At 42.9% G+C, this 16913-nt stretch overlaps 1 protein-coding gene across 1 annotated transcript; it reads left to right on the forward strand.

Annotated features, from left to right (window-relative positions):
* Positions 1–1464: 1464 nt before the first annotated feature.
* Positions 1465–12521, forward strand: DMRTB1 (DMRT like family B with proline rich C-terminal 1). Its single transcript, XM_075287212.1, has 5 exons — positions 1465–1768; positions 7292–7372; positions 8615–8832; positions 10311–10452; positions 12442–12521. The coding sequence occupies exons 1-5, from the start codon at positions 1465–1467 to the stop codon at positions 12519–12521; spliced, it is 825 nt and encodes a 274-aa protein (XP_075143313.1).
* Positions 12522–16913: the final 4392 nt, after the last annotated feature.

Raw genomic sequence — 16913 nt, forward strand, 5'->3', positions numbered from 1 at the left:
GACACAAAGTCGGACATGCAGGACTTTGTGTCAAATGAATGGGTTTTAAAGCTGACCGCCGGCAAGCTGTCCCCTGTTCAGTTTCCCCAGGGTTTAGGAACAGCGGTGGTACGGTGAATCCCCTAGATATGGTTAGGTTCCATATATACCCTAGGTAGGAAATACCTATATGGTGTTGGACCCATGTAGTGTATACGCGGCAGCAAAAACCGCAACGTTTTACATTACCTGCACAGTGGAGGCGATTCTGGCTAATCCCATCGGTACATTGCAGAAAAATATCCAGAGCGGAAATGCTGCAATTTCCAAAACGGTCACGTTTTTGTAAATCGCAGCATGTCAATTATAACTACGGAAACGCCGGTGTTTTCCATATAGTTATCATAGGGGCAGAGAGTCCGCCATCAAATCCGTTTTTAAGATCTTTCTATGGATCCTAAAATCTGATTGGGCCTTATTCAGATCATGTTCGGATGGTCGTTCGTTTGCGTCCAGTTTTTTGCATCTGTTAAACGGCTATAAAAAACGTGATCTGACTAGAGCCATATCTATACTAGCGGATCACTATCAGCTTGCCTCTGTTTTATGCGTCCTTGAGGCCAAGACCCCACAGCAAAAAAACGCTGCAGGAAAACCATGGCGGCAACGCATGGCGCTTTTTCCCACAGCGCTGTTGATACGGTAATTTTTCCTTTGCAGACTTTCTGCTTCCATGATACCTATACAGAAACCGACGGCGTTTCCGTAGGTATAATTGACATGCAACCGCATCCGTTTTGGGAATCGCCACATGTCCGCATTTTAACGCAACGTAGGGATGGGATTCACTAGAATCTCATCGACTTTGCTGCGACTTTAAATGCAGCATTTTCTTTCACAGCGTTTAGGCTCGAGTTCGACCCCCTCCGGACCCCTTAAGGTGCGCAGACACTGAATCCAACCAAATTAATAGAAATCCAGTGGCTAAATACAAATAAATGCAAGAAAAACGTAGAGCAGTTGCCCATGGCAAGCAATGTGATCTCAGTTACAGGACTTGCTTGCTATGGGTAACTGCACCATATTTTTTTTCAGCTGGCAACCAAATGTGACTGGAAATTTCCATGAATGACCAGTAAAATAATCACCCGTGACTTCATACATTCATGTGACGTCATACCATGACGTTTTTGCTTCAGTTTTACCTCACATCTATATTTGGCGCGTTTTCTGTTCATGAGTCGCGTAATGGCGGCTGTTGTGACAGGATTTTATTAGAGGCCTGGTGTACATAGGGCTGAGCCGCTTCATACACCCCCCGTGGTGTCACTACAACTCCCAGCAAGGTGTCCGGGCCTGCTGGGAGTTGTAGTTAGCCAGGCAGTGTGGTAGCCCTGTCAGCCCCTCCCTCGGTTCCCGCTCTCCCCCCCCCCCCCATGATGACGGTTGGTGTCAGGCAGCAGTCAGTCAGGACAGAGGTGTGACATGTCGGCCATGGCTGATGGCTCCGCCGCTCGAGTTCGACCCCCTCGGACCCCAAAATGTACCCGCTGCCGAAATCACGGCCTTCTGGTGCCGGTGCGGGGTCACTCGGGGCATTGCGGGTGGAAACTCTGCAACTGCAGCAAATGTGCCCTCATTACCGAGAGACACAAGATCATGGCGGCCGACAAGCTGCTGCCCAAGCCCGGGAACCTAGAGCCGGCCCCCAAGGACGGACATGGGAAGGCCGGGACACCGGAGAGGAGCGGGAACGTGCTGAAGAGCCTGGCCCGGGAGGAATCTACGGGTATTACGTCATGTGTGATGTGACGCCATGACAGGCGCTAATAGTCATGTCTGCTGTGGTGACGGTTGTGGATTCTGAGGGCGGTTATAGCCCAATGTCACCACATACAATACATATATACACATTGTATACTCCTACCTCTACCCCCTTAATGGCCAGGCCTTAAAGGGGAGCTCCACAGATGTGACATTGGGCCATTTTGTGCACGTTGTGGTTTTAGGTTCAGTTCACACTGCAGGCTGATTTTGAGGTGAAATCTGCCTCACAACATCTCCTGTCCATGTACATGGGAGTCAGCAGAAGATTTGGTACTATTCCGTTATCGGGCCAGCAGCAGCGCAGTTCAGCAGCAGCTTTCGGGACAGCAGTTCAGCAGCGGGAATTACAATGACATCCGAGGACTGCTGGCCCGATGCTTGTGCCCAGTAACCAGTACATCGATGACCCCCCTCCCCCATCCTTCTCCTCCTGCCAGTGCTGCCCCCCAGCTCTCCTTACATCTTCCCCGTACCCTCTCCCCGCCACACGACTAGGCCTCACCTCAGCGCTAGTACCGAGACCGAAAGGAAAGACACCGGGGCTCAATCCAGGCCCTGACAAGAAACACGCCGACTATAGGAACGGTGAGCTACAGCGAGCCGGAGGGACAAACTTTCTGCAGCGTCCGGCGGCTATCTAGTAGCATTCATTGCTCAAGATTTACGGTGAGGCCTATTACAGGGAGAGGGTACGGGGCAGATGTAAGAAGAGCTGGGGGGCAGCACTGGAAGGAAGAGGAGGATGAGGGCATCGATCGATGTACTGCCTACTACACACAAGCACGGCCTCTATCATCGGGCCAGCATCGGCTTAGTCATGTGGCGGGGAGAGGGTACGGGGTAGATGTAAGGAGAGCTGGGGGGCAGCACTGGAAGGAGGAGGAGATGGAGGGGGGGTCATTGATGTACTGGCTACTGGGCACAAGCATCGGGCCAGCAGTCCTCGGATGTCATTGTAATTCCCGCTACTGAACTGCTGTCCCGAAAGCTGGTGCTGAAATGCGCTGCTGCTGGCCCGATAACGGAATAGTACCGAAGATTTTTCCTCTAGTGTTTTTTTTGAGGAATTAGGTCTAGTTCACACGTAGTTTGGTGTCGAGCAATTTTGTGAGGAAAAATTCCACTTCAGGAATTGGGAAATGGTGATTTGAAGCGTTTTTTGACATGAGGCGGTTTTTGGAGCGTTTTTACTTTGGGTTTTTTCCTCCAGCAAAGTGTATGGACCTTGAAAAAACCGCTAGCGGATTTTGAAGCGTTTTTTTTTTTTTTACAATAACCGCATCCGAAACCGCTTGCAGCTTTTCCGCCTTCCATTGACTCCTGTTGGTTTTTGCAGGCGGAATAAAGGTCATGAAGAAAGGTCATGTTGCTTCTTTTTTCCGCTAGCAGAAAAAAAAACGCTAGCGGTTACATAGGAGGAGGTGGATTCCGTGTCAAAATCCCCGCCATTTTGCTCCGTGTGAACTAGCCCTAAATCGCCGTGAGGCAGATTCTACATTTCAAACCGCATAGAAATAAATGGGAGGTGGAATAAAACATGACACGTTTTTTTTAAGCAAATTTTCCAGACCCATCCCCAAACCTGTGCACTAGAGGAAGAAATGATTCATCATAAAAAAAAAAAAAGCATAAAAAAAACCTGCCCCACGGGCCGGAAATGCCACAGGAAAAAAGGCAGCATTATACAGTAACTGCAAAGTGGATGGGAGTCATGCGAATCTCATGCCCACTTCGCGTTTAAAACCACAGCATGGACGTGCTGAGATCTCCAAATCCGACACGGTTTTGGAAATCGCAGCATGTCAGTTATATCTACGAAAACGCCAGCGCCTTTCCCGTAGATATAATGGTAACAAAGTCAGCGGAGAAAAACTGTGAACTTTCTGTTCAAAGCGCTGCGAGAAGAACCGCGATATGTACCCAACCACGGTTGTTCCCACAGCGCTTTAGTGCAGCGTTTCCGGCCCGTGGGGCCTTTGCTTTAAAATTCACAAAGCAGATTTTTTCAGCCTGCAGAAAAACTCAGTGTGAACAGACCCTAAGGGGGAATTCACACTACTGATACGCTGCCTGATTCTGAATGTTAGGGCTAGTTCACACGTGGGCAAAGGGGAGTTTTTTGACAGCGGATTTCGCTTCAAAATCAGCCCCTTTACAATGGAGCCCTATGTGAACAGCTAGTTTTTTTTTTCCACTAGCTTTTTTTTCTGCTAGTTATTTTTCAGCTAGCAGAAAAAAGAAGAGACATGACCTTTCTTCAGGCGTTTTCCGCCTGAAGAAAGCAATAGAAGTGAATGGGAGGCAAAAAACGTGCGTTTTTTTTCCACGTGGTTTTTTTTGCAAAAATAAGCGACGCGTTTTTTTGCAAAAAAACGCGCGGAAAAAAAACGCTACCGCTAGCTAGCGGTTTCAGCCCATTCACTTTATGGAAGGGGAAAACAGCCTGGCTTTTTTTGGAAGTGGTTTTTACAAAAAAACTCCAAAAAAAGCTTGGCAAGGTGAAAAAAAAAAGGTTCCTAATTAGGAAGCGGTTTTTTTCAGGACCAAAATAAGCCAGGAGGTTTTTACGTGTGAACTAGCCCTAAAGGTCATGAAGAAAGAAGAAAGGTCATGTTGCTTCTTTTTTCCGCTAGCAGAAAAAAACGCTAGCGGTTACATAGGAGGAGGTGGATTCCGTGTCAAAATCCCCACCATTTTGCTCCGTGTGGACTAGCCCTAAATCGCCATGAAGCAGATTCTACATTTCAAACCTCATAGAAATAAATGGGAGGTGGAATAAAACATGACACGTTTTTTTTAAGCAAATTTTCCAGACCCATCCCCAAACCTGTGCACTAGAGGAAGAAATGATTCATCATAAAAAAAAAAAAAAGCATAAAAAAAACCTGCCCCACGGGCCGGAAATGCCACAGGAAAAATGGCAGCATTATACAGTAACTGCAAAGTGGATGGGAGTCATGCGAATCTCATGCCCACTTCGCGTTTAAAACCGCAGCGCTGAGATTTCCAAATCCGACGCGGTTTTGGAAATCGCAGCATGTCAATTATATCTATGGAAACGCCAGCGCCTTTCCTGTAGATATAATGGTAACAGAAAGTCAGCGGAGGAAAACTAAAAACTTTCTGTTCAAAGCGCTGCGAGAAGAATCGCGATGTGTACCCACCACAAATAGCAAAAAACAATGTATATTCAGCTCACCCCTTAATCATGAACACCTGATCCCGGGCCGAACGGATGTGGATGGACCTTGTTCCACTTGTAAAGCCAGCAAAAAGTAAAGAATATCCAGCGTCTCCAGAAGGTAAAAATGAACTTTTATTTCCGCATTAAAAAAATATAAGCATCACAGGTAAGTACACCCAGCGTACAGAAATTGTTTAAGCTACGCGTTTCAGAACCTTGCTGGTTCCTTCATCATGGCCATGATGAAGGAACCAGCAAGGTTCTGAAACGCGTAGCTTAAACAATCTCTGTACGCTGGGTGTACTTACCTGTGATGCTTATATTTTTTTAATGCGAAAATAAAAGTTCATTTTTACCTTCTGGAGACGCTGGATATTCTTTACTTTTTGCTGGTGTACCCACCACGATTGTTCCCAGAGCACTTTAGTGCGGCGTTTCCAGCCCGTGGGGCCTTAGCTTTATAATTCACAAAGCAGATTTTTTCTGCCCGCAGAAAAACTCAGTGTGAACGGACCCTAAGGGTGCATTCACACTACTGATACGCTGCCTGATTCTGAATGTTAAAACACGTTCAGAATCAGTGTGTATAAAGCAGTTCCCATTCATTTCAATGGGAGTCGACATACGAGCGCTCCCCATAGAAATGAATGGGCTGCTTCTTTCACTACGAGCGCTCCCATTGAAGTGAATGGGAAGTGTCCGCGTGTATGGCTCGGAATGAGCAGAGCTTACCGTACACGCCGGCACTTCCCATTCACTTCAATGGGACTGCTCGTAGTGAAAAAAGCAGCCTATTCAATTCTATGGGGAGCACTCGTATGCCGGCTCCCATAGAAATGAATGGAACTGCTTTATACGCCGCTGATTCTGAACGTGTTTTACATTCAGAATAAGCTGCCGTATATGTAGTGTGAATGCACCCTTAGGGTGCATTCACACTGAGTAAACGCTAGCTTATTTTGTAGAGTAAAATTACACTTGTAAATTTTGCTATCCCATTGACTTCAATGATATTTTTTTACAACTGTAAAAATACGCCTGTAAAAAATACGCCTGTAAAAAATACGCCTGTAAAAATACGCCTGTAAAATGTCATTGAAGTCAATGGAATAGCAAAATTTACAAGTGTAATTTTACTCTACAAAATAAGCTAGCGTTTACTCAGTGTGAATGCACCCTTAGGGTGCATTCACACTACGGAACGCCAGCGTGTATCACAGCAGTACACGCCGGCATTACAGCAGGGCTGCCGGACACTTCCCATTCATTTCTATGGGAGCCGGCATGCGAGCGCTCCCCATAGAAATAAATGGACTGCTTTTTTCCATTCATTTCTATGGGGAGCTCTCGCATGCCGGCTCCCATAGAAATTAATGGGAAGTGTCCGGCAGCCCTGCTGTAATGCCGGCGTGTACGGCTGTGATACACGCTGGCGTTCCGTAGTGTGAATGCACCCTTAGGGTGCATTCATACGGATGAAAATGGTGTGGAATTTTCCACGTGGAAAAAAAGCCTCCCATTGATTTCAGTGGGTTCTGCTAGCTTTTTTTTTCCACTTGGAAAATTCCACACCATATTCCTCACCATTTTCCTCCATGTGAATGCACCCTTAGGGAGCCTTCACATGGAGTAAACGCGCGCGTATTTTTGCAAAATATATGTGTAAACATGACTCCCATTGACTTCAATGATATTTTGTACACGTGTAAAAATATGCCTGTAAAATGTCATTGAAGTCAATGGTAGTCTTATTTTTATACGTGTATTTTGCAAAAATACACACTCGTTTACTCCGTGTGAAGGCTCCCTTAGGGCCCAATTATTTTATTACATTTTTTTTATTAGCATTATTCCTCACACATAGGCCTGTTTATTAAAGATCAATTCTAGAGAAATGTATTTCTTTTTCTAGTTTTATTTGGGGGTAAATAGTACAATGAGTTTAAAAAAAAAAAAGAAGAATTTATGTCAAATTATAATTCTGTTTTCTTTGGAAATTGGCTCTAAAATAATTGGTTGCAATTGGGACACATTTAGGAAAACTGGCATTATTAGAACTAGTCTTCATAACCCCTCGAGGGTATGATGAGGTGCCACATGGTCCCACAACGGAATACCAAACGCATTGCCAAGCAGTGTGCAGTGAAAGCACACGGACCCCATAGACTATAATGGGGTCCGTGTGACATAACCAGTAAGTTCTATCTATAAGGAGCATTGATAATGGAACCTGTATAGTTTGTGTAGATTCCTATTGCTGTTGTGCCACTCAGTAACTATGTTACCATGATCCTGCTTTAGATCTGAAAAGAAAGAGAATGTCTCCAACCAGGATTTCTGCTTCTGAAGCAATAAAGAGGAGCTCAGCCGCCATCCTGACAGGTGACTGTGGAAAGTAGAGAAGTTCAATTACAGAACATCAGTCCATAAGGTTACAATCTGGAGTATAACGCCCTGTTCACACCTGACTACTGGTGTGTGGGATTGTTTGAAAATGCTGGGAAGATTCTGTATAGATAGTACCGTACCTCAGTCCCCATGGATTGAATAAACACTATGTTTGCCATTGATTTGCCATTACATTTCACATTTTGGTCACTGACCAGAAGAATCATGACATTCTCCCCTTATATAAGACTATAAATTTCAATTGCTTGAGTGAATGTATTGCATTTAGGTTAGTCACCTGATAATAACAATATTTATTCAGTGCAAAAAGGCCGTATTCACACAACAGTGCTATTTTTCACAGAATGTGCTCTCACTCTGGCGGTTTCCCTATAGGTATAGACTTTCTGTGAAATGCACTGTTGGAAAAAACGTGATGCGATGCCGCTGCGGTTTTTTGTTTCAGCCTGTTATATGGGGGCTTTGCCTTAAGGCCTATTTACAAATGTTTGATGTGCTGTTTTTTTGAGCCAAAGCTGAAGTGGATTGAGCAGAAGGGAGCAGTATAAGAACTTATATATTTCACATTTTTTTTGTAGCCATTCTTGGCTTTGGCTCAAAAGAATGCTGCAAAATCTGCTACAAAAAAATCTGCATTTCTGCAACGTGGGGCCTCAGCCATATGGACCCCATGATTAGAAAAAACGCCTTGTCAGCTTATCTTTGTGCAGGGTTGTGTTCAAGCCATCCATACAAAATAAATCTTCTACTTGCAATAATTAGTGCAAGGAAAACAGGAGTTGGGTTTGCCCAGTGTTTTAAGATGCTTTTTCTTGCAGCCTTAGCCCATACGGCCATAGTGTATCCGTCTGTAATCGATTAGTGCCCTTTGTCACGATAACATTAAAAATTGCCCTCTCGGGTCAGATTCATGTGGTTGTTGAAGTTGTGAGCAAGGTGGTTACTTATTAAATCCCACTTATCTCGCGTGGTCTTTTCTTTTTTACCTAAACTACTCATCCGTTTTTAACGGTTGTAAAATGGACGTCGATCTGTTTTACGTCAGTTAACAGTGGATCCATTGATTTCTATTAGGTCTGTGAAATGGTCAGTCAAAAGAGCAGATGTGAATAGGCACGTTTTTTTACATACAGCATCAGAGGAGAAATGTCACTAAAGTGTCACGAATTATACTTGTTCCCTATTCACAGCTAACTGCTTTCCTTATTTTTGCAGGCCCTCCCATGTACCCCTCAGAATATTTGCCAACCTTGGATTACTTTGAAAAAGAGACCACAAGGATGTATCTTGGTTGCCCGTCTATGTATCATTACCCTGCATTCCCAATAGGCTTCCCTCCGTCTGGATTTAGAAGTACCTTGATGTCCCCTCCTCCTCTCCCTGCTGCTCCTCCTGTCTTTCCATTTAGAGGCTTACGACCACCATGCTGCCCAGTGAGTACAACACAGGGAAGAGAGTGGTGGATTACATATTGGGAAATGGTTAAAGTGTAACTCAATAGAAAGAAAAAAAATCTTCTGACCAGCACTTTGGAGTCAGAGTTGGGGCCTGTTTTGGGTAGAGTCAGAAAACTTGACTCCAGCTTCAATATAAAATATTTTTTTTATGTATTTTATTATGCAATTATGGGTATTAGATGTATAGTTTGTTTCATACTTTCCATTCTAGGAATCAATCAGCTTCACAGCCTTGTTTCTGATTTGCAGCCCTGTATGATATATGTTGTAAATTTCAATCAGTCGGGATCTGGATGGTGAGACCCCTTCCAAGGATGGGCTCCTAGGAAGCCTGAAATTTTCATCAGAAAGTGAGCAGAGACATCCTCACCATCCAGACCTTCACAGATTGAAATATATGACTTGTCAAAACTTTAAAAGATAGCTACACTTTAAAGGGAACCTATCATATAAATATGGGACACTAAACCCTGAATAGGTCCTTATGGACTTGTCCATTTTCTACTGACAAAATAGGGTTTTTCTGAAAGTGACATTTTGGTGACTTGTGTAAAAGCACCATTTTTACACGATCAAAACCAAGCAGTGTACACATGAAGACCTTGCATGGGAAGGCCATGATCTGATTTTGGAGGTCTCGCTTTGCCTGTTGAGTATAATCTAATCCACCAGTTATCTGAAAAGATAATACATGGGCCACATGTGAATAATATCGATCATGCTATAGCACAGTGGATCCCAAACTGCGGGACGTGGCCCCCTGAGGGGTTGTGTGAAGACTGCCAGGTAGTGTGCGAGCCATCACTGGTAATTAGACTTTGCATAATGGTCAGCGTCATATTTGTAGCACAGCCTTCAGTGAGCAGGTAAGTAAAAATAACAAAAACCGTTGTGATCTGTAATTGGGTTTCAGCGGTCATATGGGGCAATCTGACATCATAACGCTGGGTCAATGTGTCATGGCATCAACTTGCCCCATGCTCAACATCACAAGAAGCTTCAAGAGGATGTGGGTGACCACTGGACACCACAGGGATGCCAAGGAGTTGTGAGGCAAGGTGAGCATAAGCGTTTCTTCGTTTTACTCACTTCCATGGGCCTCCACTTATTATGCTGGGAGACCCCAGAGTATAAATATTCTATAGTAGGGCCACTATGGAGCATATTATACTGTGTGGATACACTGTTGAGCATATTAAATTATGCGGGGCCACTGTGGAGCATTATACTGTCTGACCGCAGAAGAATACAGGATAGAATAAGAGAAAGATCACAGCAGAATACAGGTAGGGATATTTATTTTTCAGATACGGCTAAATATGATAGCGAGGCCTCCCCAGTAAATTTCTCATCCAATAGTGGGTCCCGCTTTCAGAAAGTTTGGAACCACTGCTATAGGAAACTAATTTGCCTATCAGTATGCGAGATTTTCATTTCTTTGTTCAATTTTGCAGCTTCAAAATGGAATGGGAGATTTCTACTACCCTCCGATCCCTCATTACATGCCACCTGAATATCTGCCTGGTCTACACTACATGCCTCCTACTGTGCCTATGAATATCAATATTATGGCAGAACCAAAGAAAAGCTTCTCTGGTAAGGGAACAACATGCACTTGCCTAGATTTACTAATAGACGGTGTAGGCCTAGACAGGCAGGCGACCACATATATTACAGGGGACGATTCTGGATGATAAATCTGATGTATCGTCAGACTGTTTAGTGTAAGTTTTTGCCACCTTTTAGTTGGCTTCATTTGCAGCAAATTTAGGACACAATTTTGTCACATTTTTGCTGCATTTTGGAACATTTAAGCCTTTCACCCTTTTCTGGGAAGCTACACCCCATGTCTTGAGTAAGTTAAAAAAATAAATTGGAGCTCAAACTAGATGCACCAAGATGTGCTGAGATGCTCCACATTTGTGCCATAGTCTCGTAACCAAAATAGTAAATCTAAATCTAGTGAATATGTTACAGCTACACAGCAAGTGTCTAATAGACACAGTCCTAAGGCTGGATACACACAGTCATTTTTTAATACATTTTGAAGTGCAGTTTTTGATTCAGTTTATTCATTTTTACGCCAAAGACAGACTTGGGTTCTTGAGGAGTGTTTTGAAGTTGTATGCAAATAAGATAGTTGGTGCACTTGGGGCGGGCCTTGTTTATCACTATAAAGTGCTTGGTAACATGGCAGTGACAGTGGAATATGCCTGGGGGAAGCGCTAGACTCCCTGATGTTGGATCCTTAAATATGGCGGCCTCAGAAACTGGGAAACTATTGAAGGCTCTGAGGCTTGTCTTCAATACATTTCTATTACAGGCTGTGCAAGGCAGTCTTTAATAGATGTGTGTGGATATTACAGTAAATCGCAAGATCCCTATTGGGAATCTAATAATAATAGTAAAAAGGTTTAATATTTTAAAAAGAACTAAAAATTTACACCACCCCTTTTTCCCTAGAATACATCAAAGTAAAACACGCACTTATTGGGTATCCTATGTCTGAAAATGCCCAAACTATAAAGAAAGCAACAACATAAAGCACAGAAAAAACTATATCAATTTCGTATCACCATAACAGAATACTGGTGACATATCATTTTGGCTGTGGGCTCGTTCACATCTGCGTTGTAGGGTCCTTATTGCAGGTTTCCGTTTCCTGCATAAAACAGATGCAGGAGACGGAAGCCTGCAGGAGACTTTCTCACCCATTCATTTGAATGGGTGAGAAAGCTGTCCGGCCGTGCGCGGCAGTGAGCGTTTTGCGCTCTCCGCCGCGAAACCGGGTTTTATAATCCGGACACAGAGTCGGACATGCACTACTCTGTGTCCGGATAAAAAAATCCGGTTTCGCGGCGGAGAGCCTAAAACGCTCACCGCCGCGCACGGCCGGACCCGGTCTATGGTTTCCGTCTTCTGCCATGCAGAAGACGGAAACCATAGTACGGAGACCCTGAACGCAGGTGTGAACCCAGCGTAAACAGTAAATGCCGTAAAAAACAAAACCCATAAGATAATTTTTATGTCAAAAAGACAAGAGTGTCGTCGCTATGATACGTTTATTCGCTAACTTGGTTATTGTATTCATCTTATGCAATATTAAATAACACCGTTATGAAGTACAGTTTATCCCACCAAATGTAAACTCTCTTATAGCTGTGAATGGGAAGGTAAGAAAGTTATGGCTTTTGGAAGGAAGAGAGTAAGAATCGAAAAATGGCTGTGGTGAGAAAGGGTTAAAAGACAACTTAGACTCATCGGCAATCTTAATATCTGTTTCGCTGGGGGAGAATTTATAAAGAGGTGCGCACTTCTTCAGTCATGAGGCACGTTCTTCGGCAGGGCCGTGCATCTGAACTGAAATGTACAATAATGGGCGCACACCGCACCCCTCTTTCAAGGGTCACACAAAGATGAAAAAGTCAGAATTTTTTGACACCAGTAAACGATATAAGCTAAAACATGCTGACTTTTCCTGCCTTGTACACATATTAAATTTGTATTACTGACTAACAAGCTGCAGAACACTACAAGATTTATTACTACCAGTTGTCTGTTAATGCGGAGGTGTTTATGTTCTAGGTCAGACTGTTCCAGATAACCAGAGCCTTAAGATTGCATCAGAAAGGAGCGAGACACCAGCCAGGAACAAAACCACCTAAGCATGGAGGAAATCCTGTCATGGTGCCAAATAAATACCCAATGTATAATTTTTAACGTAATGCTTGAAAAAAACCTGTTATCAGTTTCAGGCTGTCCTAAGAACGGGGAACATGAAATAGGGACATCCTCCTCATCCTAAAGAAGCCTGCGATTGACAGATCTGTCTTTGTATCCTCAGTCAGGACAAGCTGGGTTTGGGAGAAGTGATATATAAGTCTTTGTAATCGGGGGACTGATCTCTGATTCTCGCTGCCCATTATTAGGACAGAAGGAAACTGATGACAACTTCTTTATGAAGCTATAGTTTTGTTAAAAAACCAAAAATTACCCTCTGTAAGCACTGATATTTTTTATGTGTATTTGTTAATATTTCCTAGTGAGAGGGATTGTACAATTTTATAGAAACTCAAGAAAATGTTTAATATAAGTCATGGAGGGACAAGGATGTGAGATTTAGCAGTTATTAAGGATCTGTTCAATGTTTGAGCCATAAAGCTGAGGTTATTATACTGCACAAAAACAAATATATGTTACCTGTAACTTTCCAAATTGAAAACCTATGTGAAAAGCAAACACATTGTGACATATGCTTTTTCATTAGAAGTCTATGGATTCTGTGCAGTACACTTCTAGATTGTTTATTTATATTGCCATAGGTGCCTGACATAAGTAAAAGCATGGTGAGAACGGATTTGGAAGTGGATTCCGCTCCAAAATCAGTGACATGTTCGCCCTGATTCTACCTCCCCTGGTATGCAATGGGAGGCAGAGACCGGAGCAGGCCACTGACAAAAGAAGCGTCATGATTGAATTAGCTGCAGAATTATTTGCGGCTCCAGACATTTTAACCGAGGGGGAATATTCCTCAGAATATAGCCTCCTCTAATTCCTCTTTATTTTCTGAAGTACGATCGGACCCCTACTTTGTCTTTACTGGTCAGGTAATATTAAATAAAGACTGCCTACAAGGTTAGCGACTTAGAGGGTGCTGAAGGCACCTACTGCATAGCCCCTAAATTTACGTTTAAGGCTGTTCATGGCACCTGAGAACTTGCCCAGAGGACCAACCATAAAGGTTGTTAAACACTAGCCAAAGGATAGGGGACATCTATATGATCAGTAGGGGTCCGACCACTCCATTTAATTCTCTGGGACTGAAAGGTGAATGGAGCAGTAACAAGTGTATACAAGCTGTTAATGCATTCGTACAGGACACCTAGGAACCCCATTCTCTTGAACAGTGGGGGTTACGGCTGCTGATACCCTACCAGATAGCCCACAGGATAGGGGTTAACATTTAGGTACCAAAATATCCTATTAAGGGAAGAACTGTCTCCTGTAGATGTTGATTTGCAGAGATTCCTTAATTCTGCCTTATCCTATTCTGCTGGTATATAGATGGGTGGAAAAAAACCTATGGCTGGGCCCCATGTGGCATTTAACCGTCCCTGCATAGTGGATAGGATTCTAGTGAATCCCTTCCACACATTGCGGAAAAATATGCATAGTGGACACGCTGCAATTTCCAAAACTGTCAGTTTTGAAGATTGCAGCATATCACTTATACCTATGGAAACAGCTGCAGCCTCCCTGTAGGTATAACGGAAACAGACAGTCCGCAGAGGAATACCCCTGTGGGCTTTCTGTAAAAAGCGCTGTGGGAAAAACCGCAATGCGTTGCCGCCGTGGTTTATCCCACAGCACTTTCTTGCTGCAGTCGCTACGTGGGGTCTTAGCCTAAAGCTCCATTTAGAGTCCTGCACAATAAGTTGACTATTTAATATTATCTTCATACACTTGGTTTGTGAATATAGATTTCTTCTCTTCTCCCTAGAGCAATGCTTGTGTACACTGAATCGGTGTTTGGATGGTGCAGTTTTTACACTCCATAATGTATGTATTAGGATGAATTCACATGTGCAGATTAGTTGTCAAAATCCCTGGGACACATTCACTTCCTGCAGGTCTTATAACATTTCTGCAACAAGTTTGACATGTGTGAATTGACCCTAAAGCTACCGTGCGATGTCACTAACTAGGACTACATTTCTGCATTCTCATGAATATTTCAGTAACCAGTGTAATGTCTAGGGAACTTCTAGGCTGAAATGTCAGGAAAACTGATTTGTAGTCTGTCTCATGTGCCGCATGACACTGTTACGTTTATGCTCACTTGGTTTTTAGTACAAACACTTTCTATAAATATATGGTTTTTGGATCGTTTTCAGTTTATATAACCACAATAAAAGTTGAACGTTTCATTTGCTAATCTTTCTTTCTTTATTCTGCATACTAAACCCAAGTATCGTCTCACAGTAAGTAGCTTTTATTTTACTGTCGGTCTGTTATTTTCCTTTCATTTAATTGCAAATTTGCAATATTTAGAGCGGTGCATAGTTTGGTGTAGCGACTGTATAGAAATTCGATAATCCAATCCGCCGCTGCAAGTAATACTTTTCATTTTTACTGTAAGGTTTCATTATTTTGATTCCAAGCCTTCTCTGTCTTGAACTTAGACTGTGTTCTGGTGTTTATCCATAAGGGGGCAGTAGATCACAAGATATTTTCTCCTGCAATTTGTTATAGTGTTATATATAGGTTTTATGCATGTTATTATCTCTATGTATTATTGAACCCCAACAACGGTTCACAAAGGGCGCATGGCTGGGTCCAGAGTCGCATGGTGCAATTGGGCTGTATCGTCTCGTGTTTCATTTTCTAAAACTAGAGCGTGCTCTATCTGGTCATTTTGTAGCAGTGTTTCATTGGAAAAACACCAACTGCAGCAGCATGCACATAATTTGCATGAAACGTTGCTTGTATTTTTCTCCATAGGGTTTGGACCAAGTTTACACATTATAATATATCCACATGGTAGGTAATAACTTGCTCATTGGTGGCTAAGCACTAAGACCCACCACCACCACCAATGATGATCATATTGCTCATATGAAAGGAGTGATCGGTCACACATACATGTTGCGTCTTTATTTTGTTTTGTTGATCTGCCAAGCATTCACCTATTCTTAGGCATTTCAGTGCATGAGCTCATTGACGCTCTGTTCATAAGGGAACCAATTCTTGTGCTTGTTGGGTCATTACCTGTACCTAGAGATGAGCGAGTACTATTTGATTGAATTCTCCCGGCCATAGGTATTCGTGTAAGCGGCCGAACGCCAAGGGGTCAAACGCAATGAATATTGGTGTTTGGCCGCTTACATGAATACCTATGGCTGGGAGGTATTTGATCGATTAGTACTCGCTCATCTTTACTTGTTAATGTGGGTAAAATCCACCTACAAAACTAAGATTTGGTGTTTGCGTCTGCATAGTATACCTTTTCCTTGTTGGCTGCCTGGAGTGACCTGCGCATGCACAGAAGTTGCAGTTCCTTTCTGCGATATTATGTTGTACAAAGGGTGGTACAGAATTGTGGGAGAGCTGTGTAAAAGTATGGGATTTCAAAGGAGATACGGAAATGGACATAAAGGTAGGCATGTTTACTGGTACGTCTTGGTCCGTGCAGTATGTGGTTGCAGTAGCTTAGCAGCCAATTCTGACACGTCTTACCTGATTCACAAAAGCAGCGGATTAATCCCATTGAATTACAATGGGTGCAGATCTGCCGGCACAACCATGGCAGAAATCCAAGCATCTGCCTTAGATTTAAAAAATGTTGCTGTGCCCCTTTTTCCACTAAACAACGCTTCCTCAGTACAGACGTACCTAAAACATACAGTAAATGGGATGCACAGCACGTTCCTTAGTTATCTTACTAAATTTCCTTTATGACATTTCTTATTGTTAAAATTTTTACTCCTGATGTCACAATAATATGATATAAAAGGTTACACTGCAGACAACTAAAAATGTGCGGTAATAAAGCACAAAATCATACACATCAAACTCAAGCACACAACTCTTTTAGGCCATGTTCACATCTGCAAGCCCAACTTTTTCATCTAAAACTGTCAGTGAGAAAAAAAAATTGGAATATCTGCCAAACCTCATCCTAGTCTTTGAGGTTCCTCGGGATTTGTTGTTGTCATTTATAGAAAGGATCCATTTTTATTGTTAAATCCATTTTTCTGTTTTCCTTTATTGGTCCAGAAGAATGTATTAACCTCTTAGCAACCAATTCTGTACATACCGTATAAACTCGAGTATAAGCCGGATTTTTCAGCACAGGTTTTGTGCTGAAAAAGCCCCCCTCGGCTTATACTCGAGTCAAGCAAAATAATTTTTTTTTTTTGGGGGGGGGGGGAGGGTCTATCTATGACCAGCCGCAATAGTAATATATAGAATTACCCATAAAATAGTGAAAAAAAAGAAGCTTTAAAAAAATATAATAAAAAAATAAAGTAAATAAAAGTTGTAAATCCCTCCTTTCC

The sequence above is a fragment of the Leptodactylus fuscus genome, chromosome 9 (assembly GCF_031893055.1).
Source record: "Leptodactylus fuscus isolate aLepFus1 chromosome 9, aLepFus1.hap2, whole genome shotgun sequence".
Lineage (NCBI taxonomy): Eukaryota > Metazoa > Chordata > Amphibia > Anura > Leptodactylidae > Leptodactylus > Leptodactylus fuscus.

Coding starts and splice junctions, on each gene's coding strand:
- DMRTB1 (XM_075287212.1), top strand. CDS start 1,465: ATGTCGGCCATGGCTGATGGCTCCGCCGCTCGAGTTCGACCCCCTCGG. Junction 1,769..7,291: donor GGCCCGGGAGGAATCTACGG/GTATTACGTCAT, acceptor ATCCTGCTTTAG/ATCTGAAAAGAAAGAGAATG. Junction 7,373..8,614: donor CTCAGCCGCCATCCTGACAG/GTGACTGTGGAA, acceptor TTATTTTTGCAG/GCCCTCCCATGTACCCCTCA.